The 13,972-nt window shown below is 30.3% G+C and overlaps 1 protein-coding gene across 2 annotated transcripts; it reads right to left on the bottom strand.

The window, feature by feature from the left end:
• Positions 1-1,595: 1,595 nt before the first annotated feature.
• Positions 1,596-8,198, bottom strand: LOC145578874 (nuclear transcription factor Y subunit A-3-like). Of its 2 annotated transcripts, XM_081636171.1 has the most exons (8): positions 7,223-8,198; positions 6,283-6,354; positions 4,107-4,426; positions 3,679-3,788; positions 3,529-3,600; positions 2,623-2,790; positions 2,088-2,274; positions 1,596-2,000 (listed from the first exon to the last, which is right to left on the bottom strand). In XM_081636171.1, the coding sequence occupies exons 3-8, from the start codon at positions 4,351-4,353 to the stop codon at positions 1,930-1,932; spliced, it is 855 nt and encodes a 284-aa protein (XP_081492297.1). In that variant the 5' UTR covers positions 4,354-4,426; positions 6,283-6,354; positions 7,223-8,198; the 3' UTR covers positions 1,596-1,929. The 2 variants fall into 2 exon arrangements, with proteins under 2 accessions (XP_081492297.1, XP_081492296.1); XM_081636170.1 differs by having other exon boundaries at positions 1,596-2,274; positions 7,223-7,883.
• Positions 8,199-13,972: the final 5,774 nt, after the last annotated feature.

Raw genomic sequence — 13,972 nt, 5'->3', positions numbered from 1 at the left:
CTTGAAGTGTAGTACTATAAAGTTATTTCATAGCATATATATTGTCAATTACACATTCAAAATTTCACTATAATATATAATTATAATTATACTTCAATTTATTAGAATTAAGCACACAATTAGGTACTCAATTGTAAAAAATTTCACCTTTTAGGTACTCAATTATTTTTACTTTGCTTTTGGGTACTGAGTTAAGAAATCAGGCCAAAAAAATTAAATCAGCCAAAGAATTCAGTACCTTGGGTTAAAGAATTTAGTACCCTTGGTTAAGTATGTGGGCCCCACCCGATTAAAAAATTCGCGGGTCAACCCATTTTTTTCCCTTTCTTTTTCTTTATTCCCCTTTTTGCTCCTTTATTCTTTCCCATTTCTGGAAACTTTGCCGCGAACGTCGAAGAACAACGAGCAACCTTTGCGCTCGAATATGGGGAAAACAACACCAAAAGCCGCCATTTTTTTGAGGTAAGCTCAATTTCTCATCGTTTATGTTGTTAATTTGATATAAATTTTGGATTTTTTGCCCATTTGTTGATGTTTGTTGCGACCTAGGGTTTTCGAATTTTGGGGTTTTTTTTGAACAAATTGATGATGTCGATTGGTTGTGGTTTTTGTGTTAAACTTGGGTTTTTGATTTTTTTTTTTTTTTTTTTTTTTTTTTTTTTTTTTGACAAATGGTTTTGGATGAATTTGTTAAGCAACAATGGCTGATTTTGTGGCTGGACAGAAGAAGCAACAATGGTTGATTTTGTGGCAGAGTTGAAGTACCAGTAGCAGGGGGAAGCAGCAAACCTTCTGTTTCTGGTTTTTTATTTTTATTTTTTTTCCTACAAAATCTGGCAAAACCTTGCAGAATTTATGCCTAAATAACATGCTCAATGAACCTGTTTTGTTGCTGGTTAAGCTGCTGTTTTTGATGAATTTTGATGAATTTTCTTGCTGTTTTTTATGAATGAATTTTGATGAATTATTATTGATGAATTTTCTTGCTGTTTTTGATGAATTTTCGGCCAGGTTCATGCCTCTTTAAATAGAGAAACCAACGGCTAGTTTCTTAGTCAAATTTAATACATTTTTTTTATAAATATTAATTTTTTAATCGGGTGGGGCCCACATACTTAACCAAGGGTACTAAATTCTTCAACCCAAGGTACTGAATTTTTTGGCTAATTTAATTTTTTTGGCATGAATTCTTAACTCAGTATCCAAAAGCAAAGTAAAAATAATTGAGTACCTAAAAGGTGAAATTTTTAACAATTGAGTACCTAATTGTGTGCTTAACTCAATTTATTATGTTTATATTCCACAGATATTGTACAGAGTATTAGTGGATCACAGTCATCACACATATGTTGCATGTATACAAATACTGATTTATTACAAGTAAAGTTACCCTAGATTTTTTTTTACAAATTTAAAAATATAAATCCTTTCTTTTTACCCTGTAATTTTTTTTTTACCCAAAATCAAGTTTAAAGTTGCCACAAATTGATTTTAATTTGACTGACGATTGGACAATTATATGGTAAGATATACACCAAAAGCATCGTTTAAAAAAAAAATATACTTTTCAAAAAACGAAAAACAAAAAACATAGGTTAGTTTCAACATTTATAATTATTATTTAAATAAGATTGCCCTCCTAATCAGAGGGAATACTAGAATGGTTTGCTTAACAATATTACAAGATACCAAATTGATGTCCAAATAGTTTTGATACTAAGTTTTAACAAACTTTGACACGATCAAGAATGCCAAAATATTATTCATATCAAATATTTTGGACACTCAAAACTTTTAAATACACGGTAGAATCATTCATAGCATATGAAATCAATGCTAGAAGGCTAATACAAGCAAGAATAATATGAAGTATTTCAAAAGCCAAGGATGAGTTGCCTAGTCACGATGTGTTGGTTGCTCCTTTCAATTTCACCGGACCACGGGAGCCTGATGCTGGTTCGGGTTGTTTATAAACCCTCCATTGTGTTGCATTGCTCCACCTGTATGTGAAGAAGAAATGCCTAAGAATCCACCGTCTTGTTGCTGGTAAAAAGAATTGCCATTGGTGGTGGAGATGCTTGAGGTACCTGTTGCCATGCATTGTGATTGGTGGGATTCAAACACCATGTTATTATATGCATTCGAGCCAGAGATTGAATGGTTCCTATTAGAGGTTGAGTCGGATTGTTGTTGCTTCTTTGTACTAAGGAAACGACCACCTGATCCTCTCACCCTATTCAAGGCATGAAGATGCCTTGATTCATGAAGATAAGGCTGCCCAAACAATGAAATGAATTATCAGTTAGTTTCCTTATTTAAGTAATAATCATATATACTACTTTATCATGTCCGTTAATAGCTATCATATTATTAAAAATAATAAAGTTGATCATGTTTGGATTATCTTATAAGCTTGTAAGTAATAGGAAGGTGATTATAAAAAAAAAATAAAAAGTCAACATCCTCTACATAACAAGTGGAAAGCACAATTATGAATAATCTATTATGTGAGTGTATATATTGTATCCATTGACATAACCACAAGTCATTGCAACTAATCCAGTGTGAAGAATAACATTTGAACATGAATAGAAATTCAAGAGAGCCGGAGAAACATCTTACCTTTCGAGCTTTAATGAGCTTGTTTTGGGCCTCCATCTTTGCTCTTGATTGTCGCCTTCTTAGAATGCCATGATATTGTTTTGCATTGACAAATATCGGTTCATCTTCAGATATATCAAGAGGTAATGGGACTCTTGTAGTTGTCATGCTCATCATATGGGGCTGAATCTAGTTAATACAAGGTAAAGAAAATAATTAGTTCTCAAGATTCTATAGAGAGAGTATTAATTTAACCCAAGTGTAAATTGATATTGAACTCAGAATGTGGCGTAATGGCATAATCTATACATAATAATTAATCAATTGACATAGTAGAAAACCAGGTGGTAACTAATACACAAGTTTTTATTCTATAAATGTCGAGGAGTGGATGTATTTAACAAACAATTTTTAGTACTTTCAATCCATTGAAATTATAACTTTATAGAAACAGATACTTCTTATGTCTAACCAAACTACTATAAGTTAACACATTATAAAACTCTCATCGCCAACGTGTCCAAACTTTAGGTAATCTAATTAATCACCGTTAAAATGGAGTCAATTTGACTCCACTAAACTCTATCCAATATATAACTCTATCATATATATATATATATATATATAGCAAACAATTCATCATTAAAATAACAACTTACAATTAACTTACTATTTAAGGAATGCAATATGATAATTTGTAGAAATTTCAAATTTATATATTGAAGCTCATATGCAATATATGTGCAATATATATGTAATATAAAACTTGATTTTAATTTACCTAGCACCTACTAGTAAAGATTTTACCCTCGCCACTACTAAATATATACATCCATACATAGAATTGGAGACATTATGTATAATTATGAAAACAAGTACGAAGTATAAAATAGCATGAAAAAAACATTTAAATGAAAATAAACTTACAATGGGTGTTGTCCCATATGTATTCAGTATTCCATTGTAATAGGGATCACCACAAGGATAAGGCATACATCCCTGCCAAAAGGAAGACAGTACTCTCAGCATCTTCCTATCATTAAAAAAAGGATGAAAACAAAAACAATCACGGCTTACCATTGCACGGTTGTAATCCATTTGACCAATATTAAAACCAGCTTCTGGGTGACCCATTAGGTACATTGGTTTCATTTGACCAAGGTTCTTGCCACAATTAACTTCTTGACCTAGAAAAAAAAAAAAAAAAAAAAAGATGAAAAGCATGATACCATTACGAGGGTACACTTGGAAGATTGACACTCCATTAGACAAACATACAAAAAGAGCACGATTAACACACCACTAGACAGTAGACATACATCCAAAGACACACGGAGTACTAATTAGGAGATGAGATAAATTTTGCACAAGCTTCACATGTACTACTTCTTTACTAAATATGCAAATCGCCATAAATTCATCACCACCATCACCCCCAGCAACAAATGAGAAAGATAAAGGGATAGAAACAAAGAATACAAAGGAAAGGATGAAACAAAGAATACCAGATTCAGATGACATGCATTGGTCCTGAGAATTGGTTCCGGCATTAGTAGTCATATCATGGTTTGACTGAGTTGATTGACTTGAAGGTGAGTCTTGATCTTGCAAATGAAATCCTAATGACCTTGCATTGAGATGAAGTTGAGGTGGGGAATCCATTTTCAAGCTCAAACCCTTCGATAGAGATTCAGACATTCTCTGGTCATCTGAATTCCAATGTGGAGGGTAATTGATAAATAAATTGGACATTTGGATAAATTAGCACGCAACCAAGACAGATCTAAGTGAGTGGTTTCACTACAACCGGCAGATAAGATTAGACCTGCAAAAAACGAGCAAATTCCTATCAAATAATCAGCACGAATTTTACTAATTAGTTTATCAACATAAGATGTTTTGTTTTAAGATTCATCATCAAAGCCTTCCTCCTTTCTCCACAATTCAATTCGTGACAAATAAAATTAAAGGGCTGGATAAAACATAAAAGTATGTCTATGGTGCAAAATCTGATAAAGAAAACAAACGCATAAACATACAAAGACATTTGTAGGAAATCTAAAGAAACCAAAAAAAATCCATTCCTAGGTATTTGTCTACTGTCTCCACACCGCCTCGCCGCTTCACCCCCAATATACAAGAGTAATATGTTGTTTCACTTGTGTTACATAGATAGACTCGGGTACCCATGTCCGATACAAATATGTGTTTAAGTGTCCGACTTGACTATCTTATGAAAAAATTTCATATATATTTTTTTTTTGATAAAAAGTGAAGTGTCTAAATGTCATATGAGTATCGAGAGTCAACATGGATACTTGAGGTGAAATGAAGAGGCCATGTAACATAGTGTTTCACTAATTGAACACACCTCAATCCCCTTAAACTCATCATGTTGCCTCAATGATAGCTACATACAAGGATACAAACGGCTCATCCATGTTGGCAGAAGAGCATCTTTGATAGGGGGCTTGAGACGAGAGAGGGTTGCCAAATCTAACATATCATGGGATAAATAGGCAAAGCAAGAACAACCAACACAATTGAGAACATCTTTCAAATGATTGAAAATAAATGAAAATTATCTTTTTAACAAGGCACAAAAACAAGTCAGTATTCGTACATCAGGTCTCACCATTGGAGATAAAGGTTTTTTACACCCCAATAGAGTCTCACCCATGGTGATGATCTAATCGAGTTTCTTAGTTTATACGTTAGGCAATTAAGAATAAAAATATAATTCTAAAAGTTGTTTTCCTGTCTAAAATCCAAATTTGACGAAACAATTTTCAAAGTAAATGAAAGGTAACAGAATATAAAGCAGAACAAATGTGAAACAGAAACATTTAGATGCTGAATTTACACCACAAGCAAGTTCATTCAACAACGAACTTCAATGACTTTCAGGGATATGCACACAAGATTGACCAAATCAGTAAGGCTGCTCTTCGGTCAAATTGAATCAAAACAAACTCAAGAAGTAAAATCACACTCCTAAATATGGACACAAAACTCGATAATTCAGATAACTTGTACATCCAAATAAATTATACTCTAAAAATAATTGTGTAAAACACATCAACTTCAAACGCAACACATGTCAGAGGAGTAGCAGAGTTATTGAAAAACAACTTATCTAAGGTTAGTCTTTGCTGTTTTATTTAATGATAAATGAAAAACAATTATCAAAATAAAAATAAATAATGAAAAACAATCATCAAAATAAAAATAAATAATCAAGGTTTACCGGTTTACAGTACACTCGGGTGTATATACTCATAGGTGTACGGTACACCCGCATGTACTCATGAGTGTACAATACACCCAGGTGTATATAACATTCTCTTGAGCTTCAAGCATATCCTCACTAAGTTCAAAGTCAACATACTCATTGGTGTACGGTACACCCGGGTGTATATAACAACACCTCGAACTTTAAGATACTCACTTAGTTCAAGGTCATGAACTGATGTAGTAAGAGTAACGACTTTGTGTACAATTGTACACATATTTCATACAAATCCGCAATTTTTGCATCCAAATATATGTTTTTCTTCTTAAATACAAAGTATTAACCAATCCAGAAAAATGAATGTAAAAGGCGCATACAACAATTGCGCATAAAACAACCATGCACACCTTCACAACAATTGAATGACATGAACATTCAACAATTTTTACCTGAAAAGAAAAACAAAAACACGAGCACAAACACGAACACGAGCAAGCTTCGGTCACCCAACACTCAACGAGCTGCAAGTTAATTAAGTACAACAATTATCAGCCAAAAGAAAGCTAAACATACTACAATAAATTTGCATGCAAATTATCCAATAACAAGAGCAAGATTATTTATATAACAATATAAACCAAAATAAAACATAGGATGACTCAAAGATATGAATTTTCTTTCCTACCAAAACTGGTAACAAGATAGTAAGGAAGGTAGAGCTAATGAAAAACCAAGATTCCAAAAAAAGAACAGTCCGTACAAAAATAAGCCCAATCACATTATACCATAAAAAGAGACTCAAAAAAAAGGATGACAATTGACAAAGAATCTCAACCAACCTATTGACATAAACTCAACCCCCTATGACTTTGGAAGAAAATAATGATCAAACCCCAAAATAGATTTAAAAAAAAAAATTACAACAAACTTATACCATAAATGGGAAAAAAATTAAATCATACCAGTATTATTAATTATTTATGTTATTATAAATATAAAAGGGGTAAAAAAATATGAACAAAAACTAACCCCCAAAAAGCAACAATCCAAATAAATCAACACCTAATATGGAAATTTCTAGAAAACAAAACCCACCAATAGTAGAGAAACACATAACAGTCACAAAACAACAAGATTAATTTTTTTTTTATTTAATTTACCATAAAAGAAAACTTTCTCTTTTCTTCCTTGTTCTTCAATAACAGAAATTATAACAGTAATGATCCAAATAAACCCACATGCAGTAAAAATATGAACACCATAAAAAATTTCATACCCAGATGAAAAAATGGCTGAAATTTAAAATTTTCAGTCAAAAAAAAGTAAAAAAATGAATTAAAAATTTAATCTTGCTAAAAAAAAGTGAAAAAAAGAAAAGAAAGGAAGGACCTTTGGGATCTGAAGAAGGAAGCAAAGAATAGAGGTGCTGGGTTCAAGTTGGGCATGTTTCCCCCCTTGAAACCCCCAATCCCATCTCTTTCTCTCTCTAGACTTTCTCTCTCTACAATTTTTTTTTTTTTTTTTTTTTTTTGGGATTTAAATTTCTCTCTCTAAATTCTATTGGAGTTTGTTTAGCTAGGAAATGAGGAAATTCTAGTTAGAGTAGTGACCCTCATAAATGATGGTGCCCCAATTACCAACTGATCATCAAACTACACTACACTAACTACTTTAAATAAATTAATTAATCATAATAAAATAAAATATTTTATTTCATTAAATAAAAAAATAAAAAGAGGAGAGAGAAAATGTGTGAATGTGACAGTAATAAGGAGGAGGAGAAAATAGTAAAGCAAAAGAGGGGGACTGATGACTGTGACATAGACAGTGGTGCATTTTATAATTTTCAGTATAAAATAAATTAAAATAATTATCTTAATTTGGAGTTTGTCGTTTCCCAAGAAAATGTAATTACTCCGTATAACGTCTTTTTCTGAATCATCAAATGTCGCGCCATTTGTTACTGTTGTTGTCATTACTCATTCTTATCTTAAGTTTTTGGTTAATGGTGACTTTTTAACCATTTTCAAATCATTTTTCCCGTGGTTTTTTTTTAATTGAAAAAGGGAGAAAATTAAGAAAAAATATCTTCTTCTACTGTGTAAAATTACTATTCTCAAATATCATGAAAAATCTTGTTTGTTGTTTCTTCAATGTTTTTTTTTTTTAAAAAAAAATAAACTCTTTCTATGTAAATTATTACTATTATGAAAAAAAAAAAAAAACTTCTACAACTTCTATACCCGAAATAAGGTTATACGAGTATTTGCCTATTTGGTGGGTTTTCACGGTTTAAAAGGAATGAGTAGAAAATAATGATTAGATTTCACATTTACTTCTTTCTTTTTTAGTTGACACTCTTTGAATATACTAATCACAAAATGCACTTTGACTAAATTTTATGAGTGCTACGATAAATCGTAGTCAAGTAGGATTTTGTTTGAATCATTTTAATGAAAAAATTATTAATATCCAAGTTTTTTTTTTTTTTTTTTTTTTTTTTGATATACTCTCATCCGTCCCCTTTTGATAGTCCCTTATGAGCATTTTTCACGGGAATTAATAAACACAAAAAAAAATAGTTAAAGCTTAAAGTAAATTGAAAAAGTAAATTGACATTGGGTTTGCAAAAAAAAATGGAGAGAGAAAGTAATAAAAGTACATAGAAAAACAAAATTTACATGGGAAAGTTGAATGCACAAATATTGTTGCAAATTGAAGGGAATTTTGGTAAAAAAAAAAAAAATAATCTTAATAGTTGTTGGAAAAAACAAAAGGGGTGAACATTTTGGGACTAAAGGCTTGTTTTCATAGGCTGAACTTAGCTGAACTGAAATGAGCTAAACTGAAGTGAATTGAATATTTTATAAGAGAAGGAAATTAGGAGTAGAATTGAACTGAACTGAAATGAATATTTTATAAGAGAAGGAAATTAGGAGTTGAACTGAACTGAGCTGAACTAAACTGAAAATAAACGTATGAGACACGGGCCCTAAAATTTGTTCATAAGGGACTATCAAAATGGGACGGAGGGAGTATAATTTTACCATTTTGATAATTAAATTATTAATCGTTAAACTATTTGTTGGCATGCGTGGAAAAAAAAATGTCAACTAAAAAAAGAAGGTAGTATCAAGTATTAATGCATTAAATTAACTTTGAAAATAGTATATACGAAGTATGTATTAGTTGATAAATATTTTTGTAAATAGGACTAGTTGCATTAGAAAAATGCAAATATTTTGGTTATAGGAATAGTTGCCAAAAATAAAAGTATGTATGAGGAAAATGTGTAAAAAAAAATTAACAATTTTAATCTACTCCATAATAAATAATTACACAAACTTTTAAAAAAATCGGGTGTACAATAATTATTGTACATCCATTTTAAATCTCTCTTAAAGTGATCAAAAGTTACCCCTAAAATGAATAAAAGTTACCCTAATATGTATAAAAGTAACCCAATATAAATAAAAATAATCTACGTTTTATTGGTAAAGAATCACATTTTAAATGACTAAAATTCAATTATTAGTGATTGAAAGTAGTTTTATTACCCTTATAAAACTTTTCTTATTCGATTTATAAAAAAATCATATTATGTTCCAAGTTACCCAAAAAAAGGCAAAAAATTACCCTAAATTGGCTTAAAGTTACCCCTATACTGCTCGATGTACAATAATATTATTGTAAACCGGATGTATACAAAAGTTTTTGAAATAATTAAAAGGGAGATTGTCAAAAAGGGAATACGTAAGTACGTTACGTACGTAGGGGCGTGCGAAAAAATCTTGTACACCAAGCTTCCTATTGGTTGAAAGGGAATCTTGTACACCTTGATAATAATACTCTCTCCGTTTTCCAAAATTTGACTGACTTAGGGTTTTGTTGATTTTATTGTCATTGGAATATTTTTTTTTTTTTTTTTTGAGAGAAACGTCATTGGAATAGTTAAGAATATGAAAAAGTTGAAAAACAAAACAACAAAAATCTAATCTAATCTAATATATGTAATGAAGGATACATTTTTTTTAGAGCATTTGGAGCGCCACATAAACAAAGACATTATTTCAACCAAAGAAAAAAGAGATTCGTATTTTATTTTATAATTAAAAAAACAAACGCCGCATAAGCAAAATTAAGACCTGATACTTAAGAGTTTATATTTGTGTGCTGGCAAAAACAAACTATACGAATAGTGATTATAATTTAAATTATTTACAGAAATTATAATGTTTTCACGTCAAAATTATATTTTAGCAAGGATCTTATACACAACATAAATAAAGTAAACTCCTCATTTGACTATAAGAAAAGTAAAAAAAATACAAAAATAAGAGGTTAGAGACTTACAATTAAGATGAGACAAAACACTATTTCTCTGGTGATGGTAGAGCATTGTCTATAGTGATGTCGAAACTCGAAAGCGTACAAGGGGAAGGGAGAGAGAATAAGGTGAACGGGAAGTAGTGAAGGAGAGGGAAAAAATGTGACTATAAATGCAAAGAAAAGATTTCAGATAGCCATAAAGGTGAACTATTAAGCCAAAGGCCCAAAGTAGAAAATTTGAGATGTTGTTACAAGGATAGGAGATGTACCAAATATTATGATTATTATTATGAGAAAATAACAAATCTCAAATAATTGTTCATTCATTGATGGTTTTCCTTGTTTAAAAGCATGATATAATCTCTAGTCTTTGCTTTTCATACAATCTAAAACCTTAAGTGACTTTTAACATCAGCAATTATGTCAAGAAAAAGTCAACCTTTACGCGATTAGCTCAAAATGAGCTAATCTTTTAAGTAACTAAAAATAAATTAACTTTTAATAGGTATTTTCTTTTAATTGGTCAAATGATCTATAACCTAACAAACAAGAATTTTTTTTTTTTTTCAAAAATATTTATATTTTTTTATAAGAAAAAATCCAACCATGTGTCAAAATAAATAAATGAAAGAAAAAACTCAACCCCCCATTTAGTCAATTACACACTAGCGCGGAACCCTACCACCGCACACACCGATCCCTTTCTTTCTCTCCCTTTCCATCGTCAATCCTTCCTCGCCTCTGAGCCATTTTGATCTCTTCCCCCTCCCTAAACGCCGACTGTCCCTTTTCTCAGCCCCTCACTTAGTGCCGCCATTCACTACTCGAAACCCAATTGGACTATACCCACCTCGAATCCCCACCCAAACCTCCAAAATATCACCATTTCTATTCAAAATCCACTGCCTGACCACTTAAACCCACCCCTACCACTGAAACCCATCCCTTAACCACTCAAACCCACCCCACACCCCGAATCAACCCAACTTTAAAGAGAGAGAGAGAGAGAGAGAGAGAGAGAGAGAGAGAGAGAGAGATGGGTGAAGAGTACAGCGGGCAATGGAAAAGAGGAAGAGTAAGGGATCGCTGGTGGCTGAGGGGTTATTGGCGAGGGGTAGGGGGCTGTTCAACGGCGGGGGAATGGGATTAAAAATTAATATGAAAAAACTACTCAAGCAATTAATTTTGATTAAAAATTTAAAATGTATGAACCAATAACATTATAACACGTAGAATACCTAACCTAAGCAACTGTTACCCCCAAAATTAACAGGTCATAACTCAATTTGGAAAGATATCTTATAAAAATTGACTTATTTTTGGTTAATCAAAGGTTGACTTATTTTGAGCTAATTGTACAAATGTTAGCTTTATATATATATATATATATATATACAAATTTTCCATTACTCTCCTACTTCTAAAAGTCCATTTTATTTATTTATTTATTTGGTGAGACCATGACCATCCAATTAGAAAGAAGTGTTTATGTTGGATGCATGATATCGTTAGTTGGTTGGATGACATGGTTAATTGTTTGGATAATATAAATAACTACCTAGATGATCTTTAATGTCTAGGTTAGATTATTTGATTAATTGGCTTGATGACATGGTTAATTGCTTGGATGATATTAATAACTACTTGGATGATATGATTATAATTGATTTAAGTTTTTAAAAGTCTAGACTTTCATTACTATATTGTGTTTGTCTCACGAAGCCTTTTGTGAGCCGAGGCAAGTCTCGCCCAATAGTTTCTTTTAAAAAATCACAAAAGTTTGAAAACCCTGATTAACGTAGATTTTTAATAAATGAAATGAAGAATAATATCATTAGTGAATAGTCATAAAACATCTACAATAATAATATAGGTTAAACCACGGATTTAGAGAAAGTAGCATAACTTTAACAATGAAATTATAACTACACCGCTTCAAGCTTAACGCGAGCAATGATTTTTGATATTTTTGATGTTCAGATTGTACATATGAATCTAAATCACCTTTCAATTATTATTAAAACAATAAAATAAAATTCATATCAAATTTTTAGAAAATTGGGAAAACCCCTAATTGGGAAAGAATCTCACAAATGAAGAGAACAAAGAAAAGCAAAACAATGCAAACCGCAAAACAAAGCAAAAAAATAAATTAAATTAATTAAAGAAAAAGTATAAAAGGTAGTCGAATTTTCGAAAAACTAGACTATTTTAAGTGTAAATGCTCTAGAAAACTAAAACCCTAAAAGAGGAGAGAGGAAAGTTAAGAGAGAAAAGGGAGAAGAGGCGGAGATGAGAAAAGCAACGACTAGGTATATATGCTAATACTTCGTCACTGTTTTTCATTACATTTACTACTCCGTACATTTTATTTTTCAACTAACCATTGTATCTCTCAAGAGTTTGGTTTGTAATACTATGATTTTGTTGTAATATTATCAAACTATTATGTAAAATTAAAAACATATTTTATACCAATTTATATATCATATTATAATGTGCGGGCTAAAAACTACTCCATCTACCCAGAATAACTAAGGCCCCGTTCTTTAGAGCTGCTCTGCTTAAAAATAATACTTAATATTGAATTATAATAACAATAATAATTAATATTTAATAATAATAATAATAATTAATATTGAATAATAATAATAATAATTAATATTTAATAATAATAATAATTAATTAATATTTAATTATAATAATAGTAATAAATTAATATTTAATAATAATATGAAAAATTACTATTTAATAATAACAATAATAAATAATTAATATTTAATAATAATAATATTATTAAAAATTAATATTTAATAATAATAATAAATAATAAATAATAAATAATTAATATTGAATAATTATAATATTAATAATAATTAATATTTAATAATTATAATATTAATAATAGTTAATATTTAATAATAATAATAATATTTTCTCAAAAAAAAATAATGATAATAATAGTAATAATAATACTTATTATTAATTATAATAATAATAATAATAATAATAATAATTGATTTTTTATAACAAAAATTCAATTTAAAGATAATAACTAATATTTAAATATAATACTAATTATTAATGTTTAATAATAATAATAAAATTTATTAAATAATATTTAATAATAAAAATAATAATTAAAAAAAATTATTATTAATAATAATTATTTCAATAATAATAATTAATATTTAATGATTATAAAAATATTGCGATAATATTAATAATAGTATTAATAATAGTACTAGTAGTAGTAGTAGTAGTAGTAGTAGTAGTAGTAGTAGTAGTAGTAATAGTAGTAGTAGTAGTATTAGTAACTATAATAATAATAATAATAATAATAATAATAATAATAATAATAATAATAATAATAATAATAATAATTATGGAGATCATGCATCGTCTTGTGTTGGGATGGTGGGTATTAAACATCGGCATAGCGTTGTACGTGACACCCTTGTTGATATTTGTTTTCGGTCTAGGATTTATGCTCGAAAGAAGGTTAATGTTGGGTTGACTGGAGGGAACGACGGCGCTCTTCGACCAGCAGATGTGTTGCTTTATTCCTGGGATAGAGGCCTTGATGTATGCATTGACTTGACGGGGTCTTCACCTTTGACGCAATCGCGGTTGTCTGACTTCGATCCTGGTCGTGTTGTGTCGGCGGCGGCTCAACGGAAGCGGGGCAAGTATGGGGCGCGTTGCAGGGCTATTGACTATGGTTTTCTTCCTTTCTTCTTTTCTTCGTTGGGGGAATCAGAGAAGGATGCTTTTGCGTTACTGAAGCGGGTTCAGGCGTTCGCTAAGACT

The sequence above is a fragment of the Chenopodium album genome, chromosome 14, assembly GCF_948465745.1.
Source record: "Chenopodium album chromosome 14, dcCheAlbu1.1, whole genome shotgun sequence".
NCBI classification, from domain to species: Eukaryota; Viridiplantae; Streptophyta; class Magnoliopsida; order Caryophyllales; family Amaranthaceae; genus Chenopodium; species Chenopodium album.
Note: the sequence above shows the minus strand (reverse complement) of the source record. Positions and strands in the feature narration are given on the sequence as shown.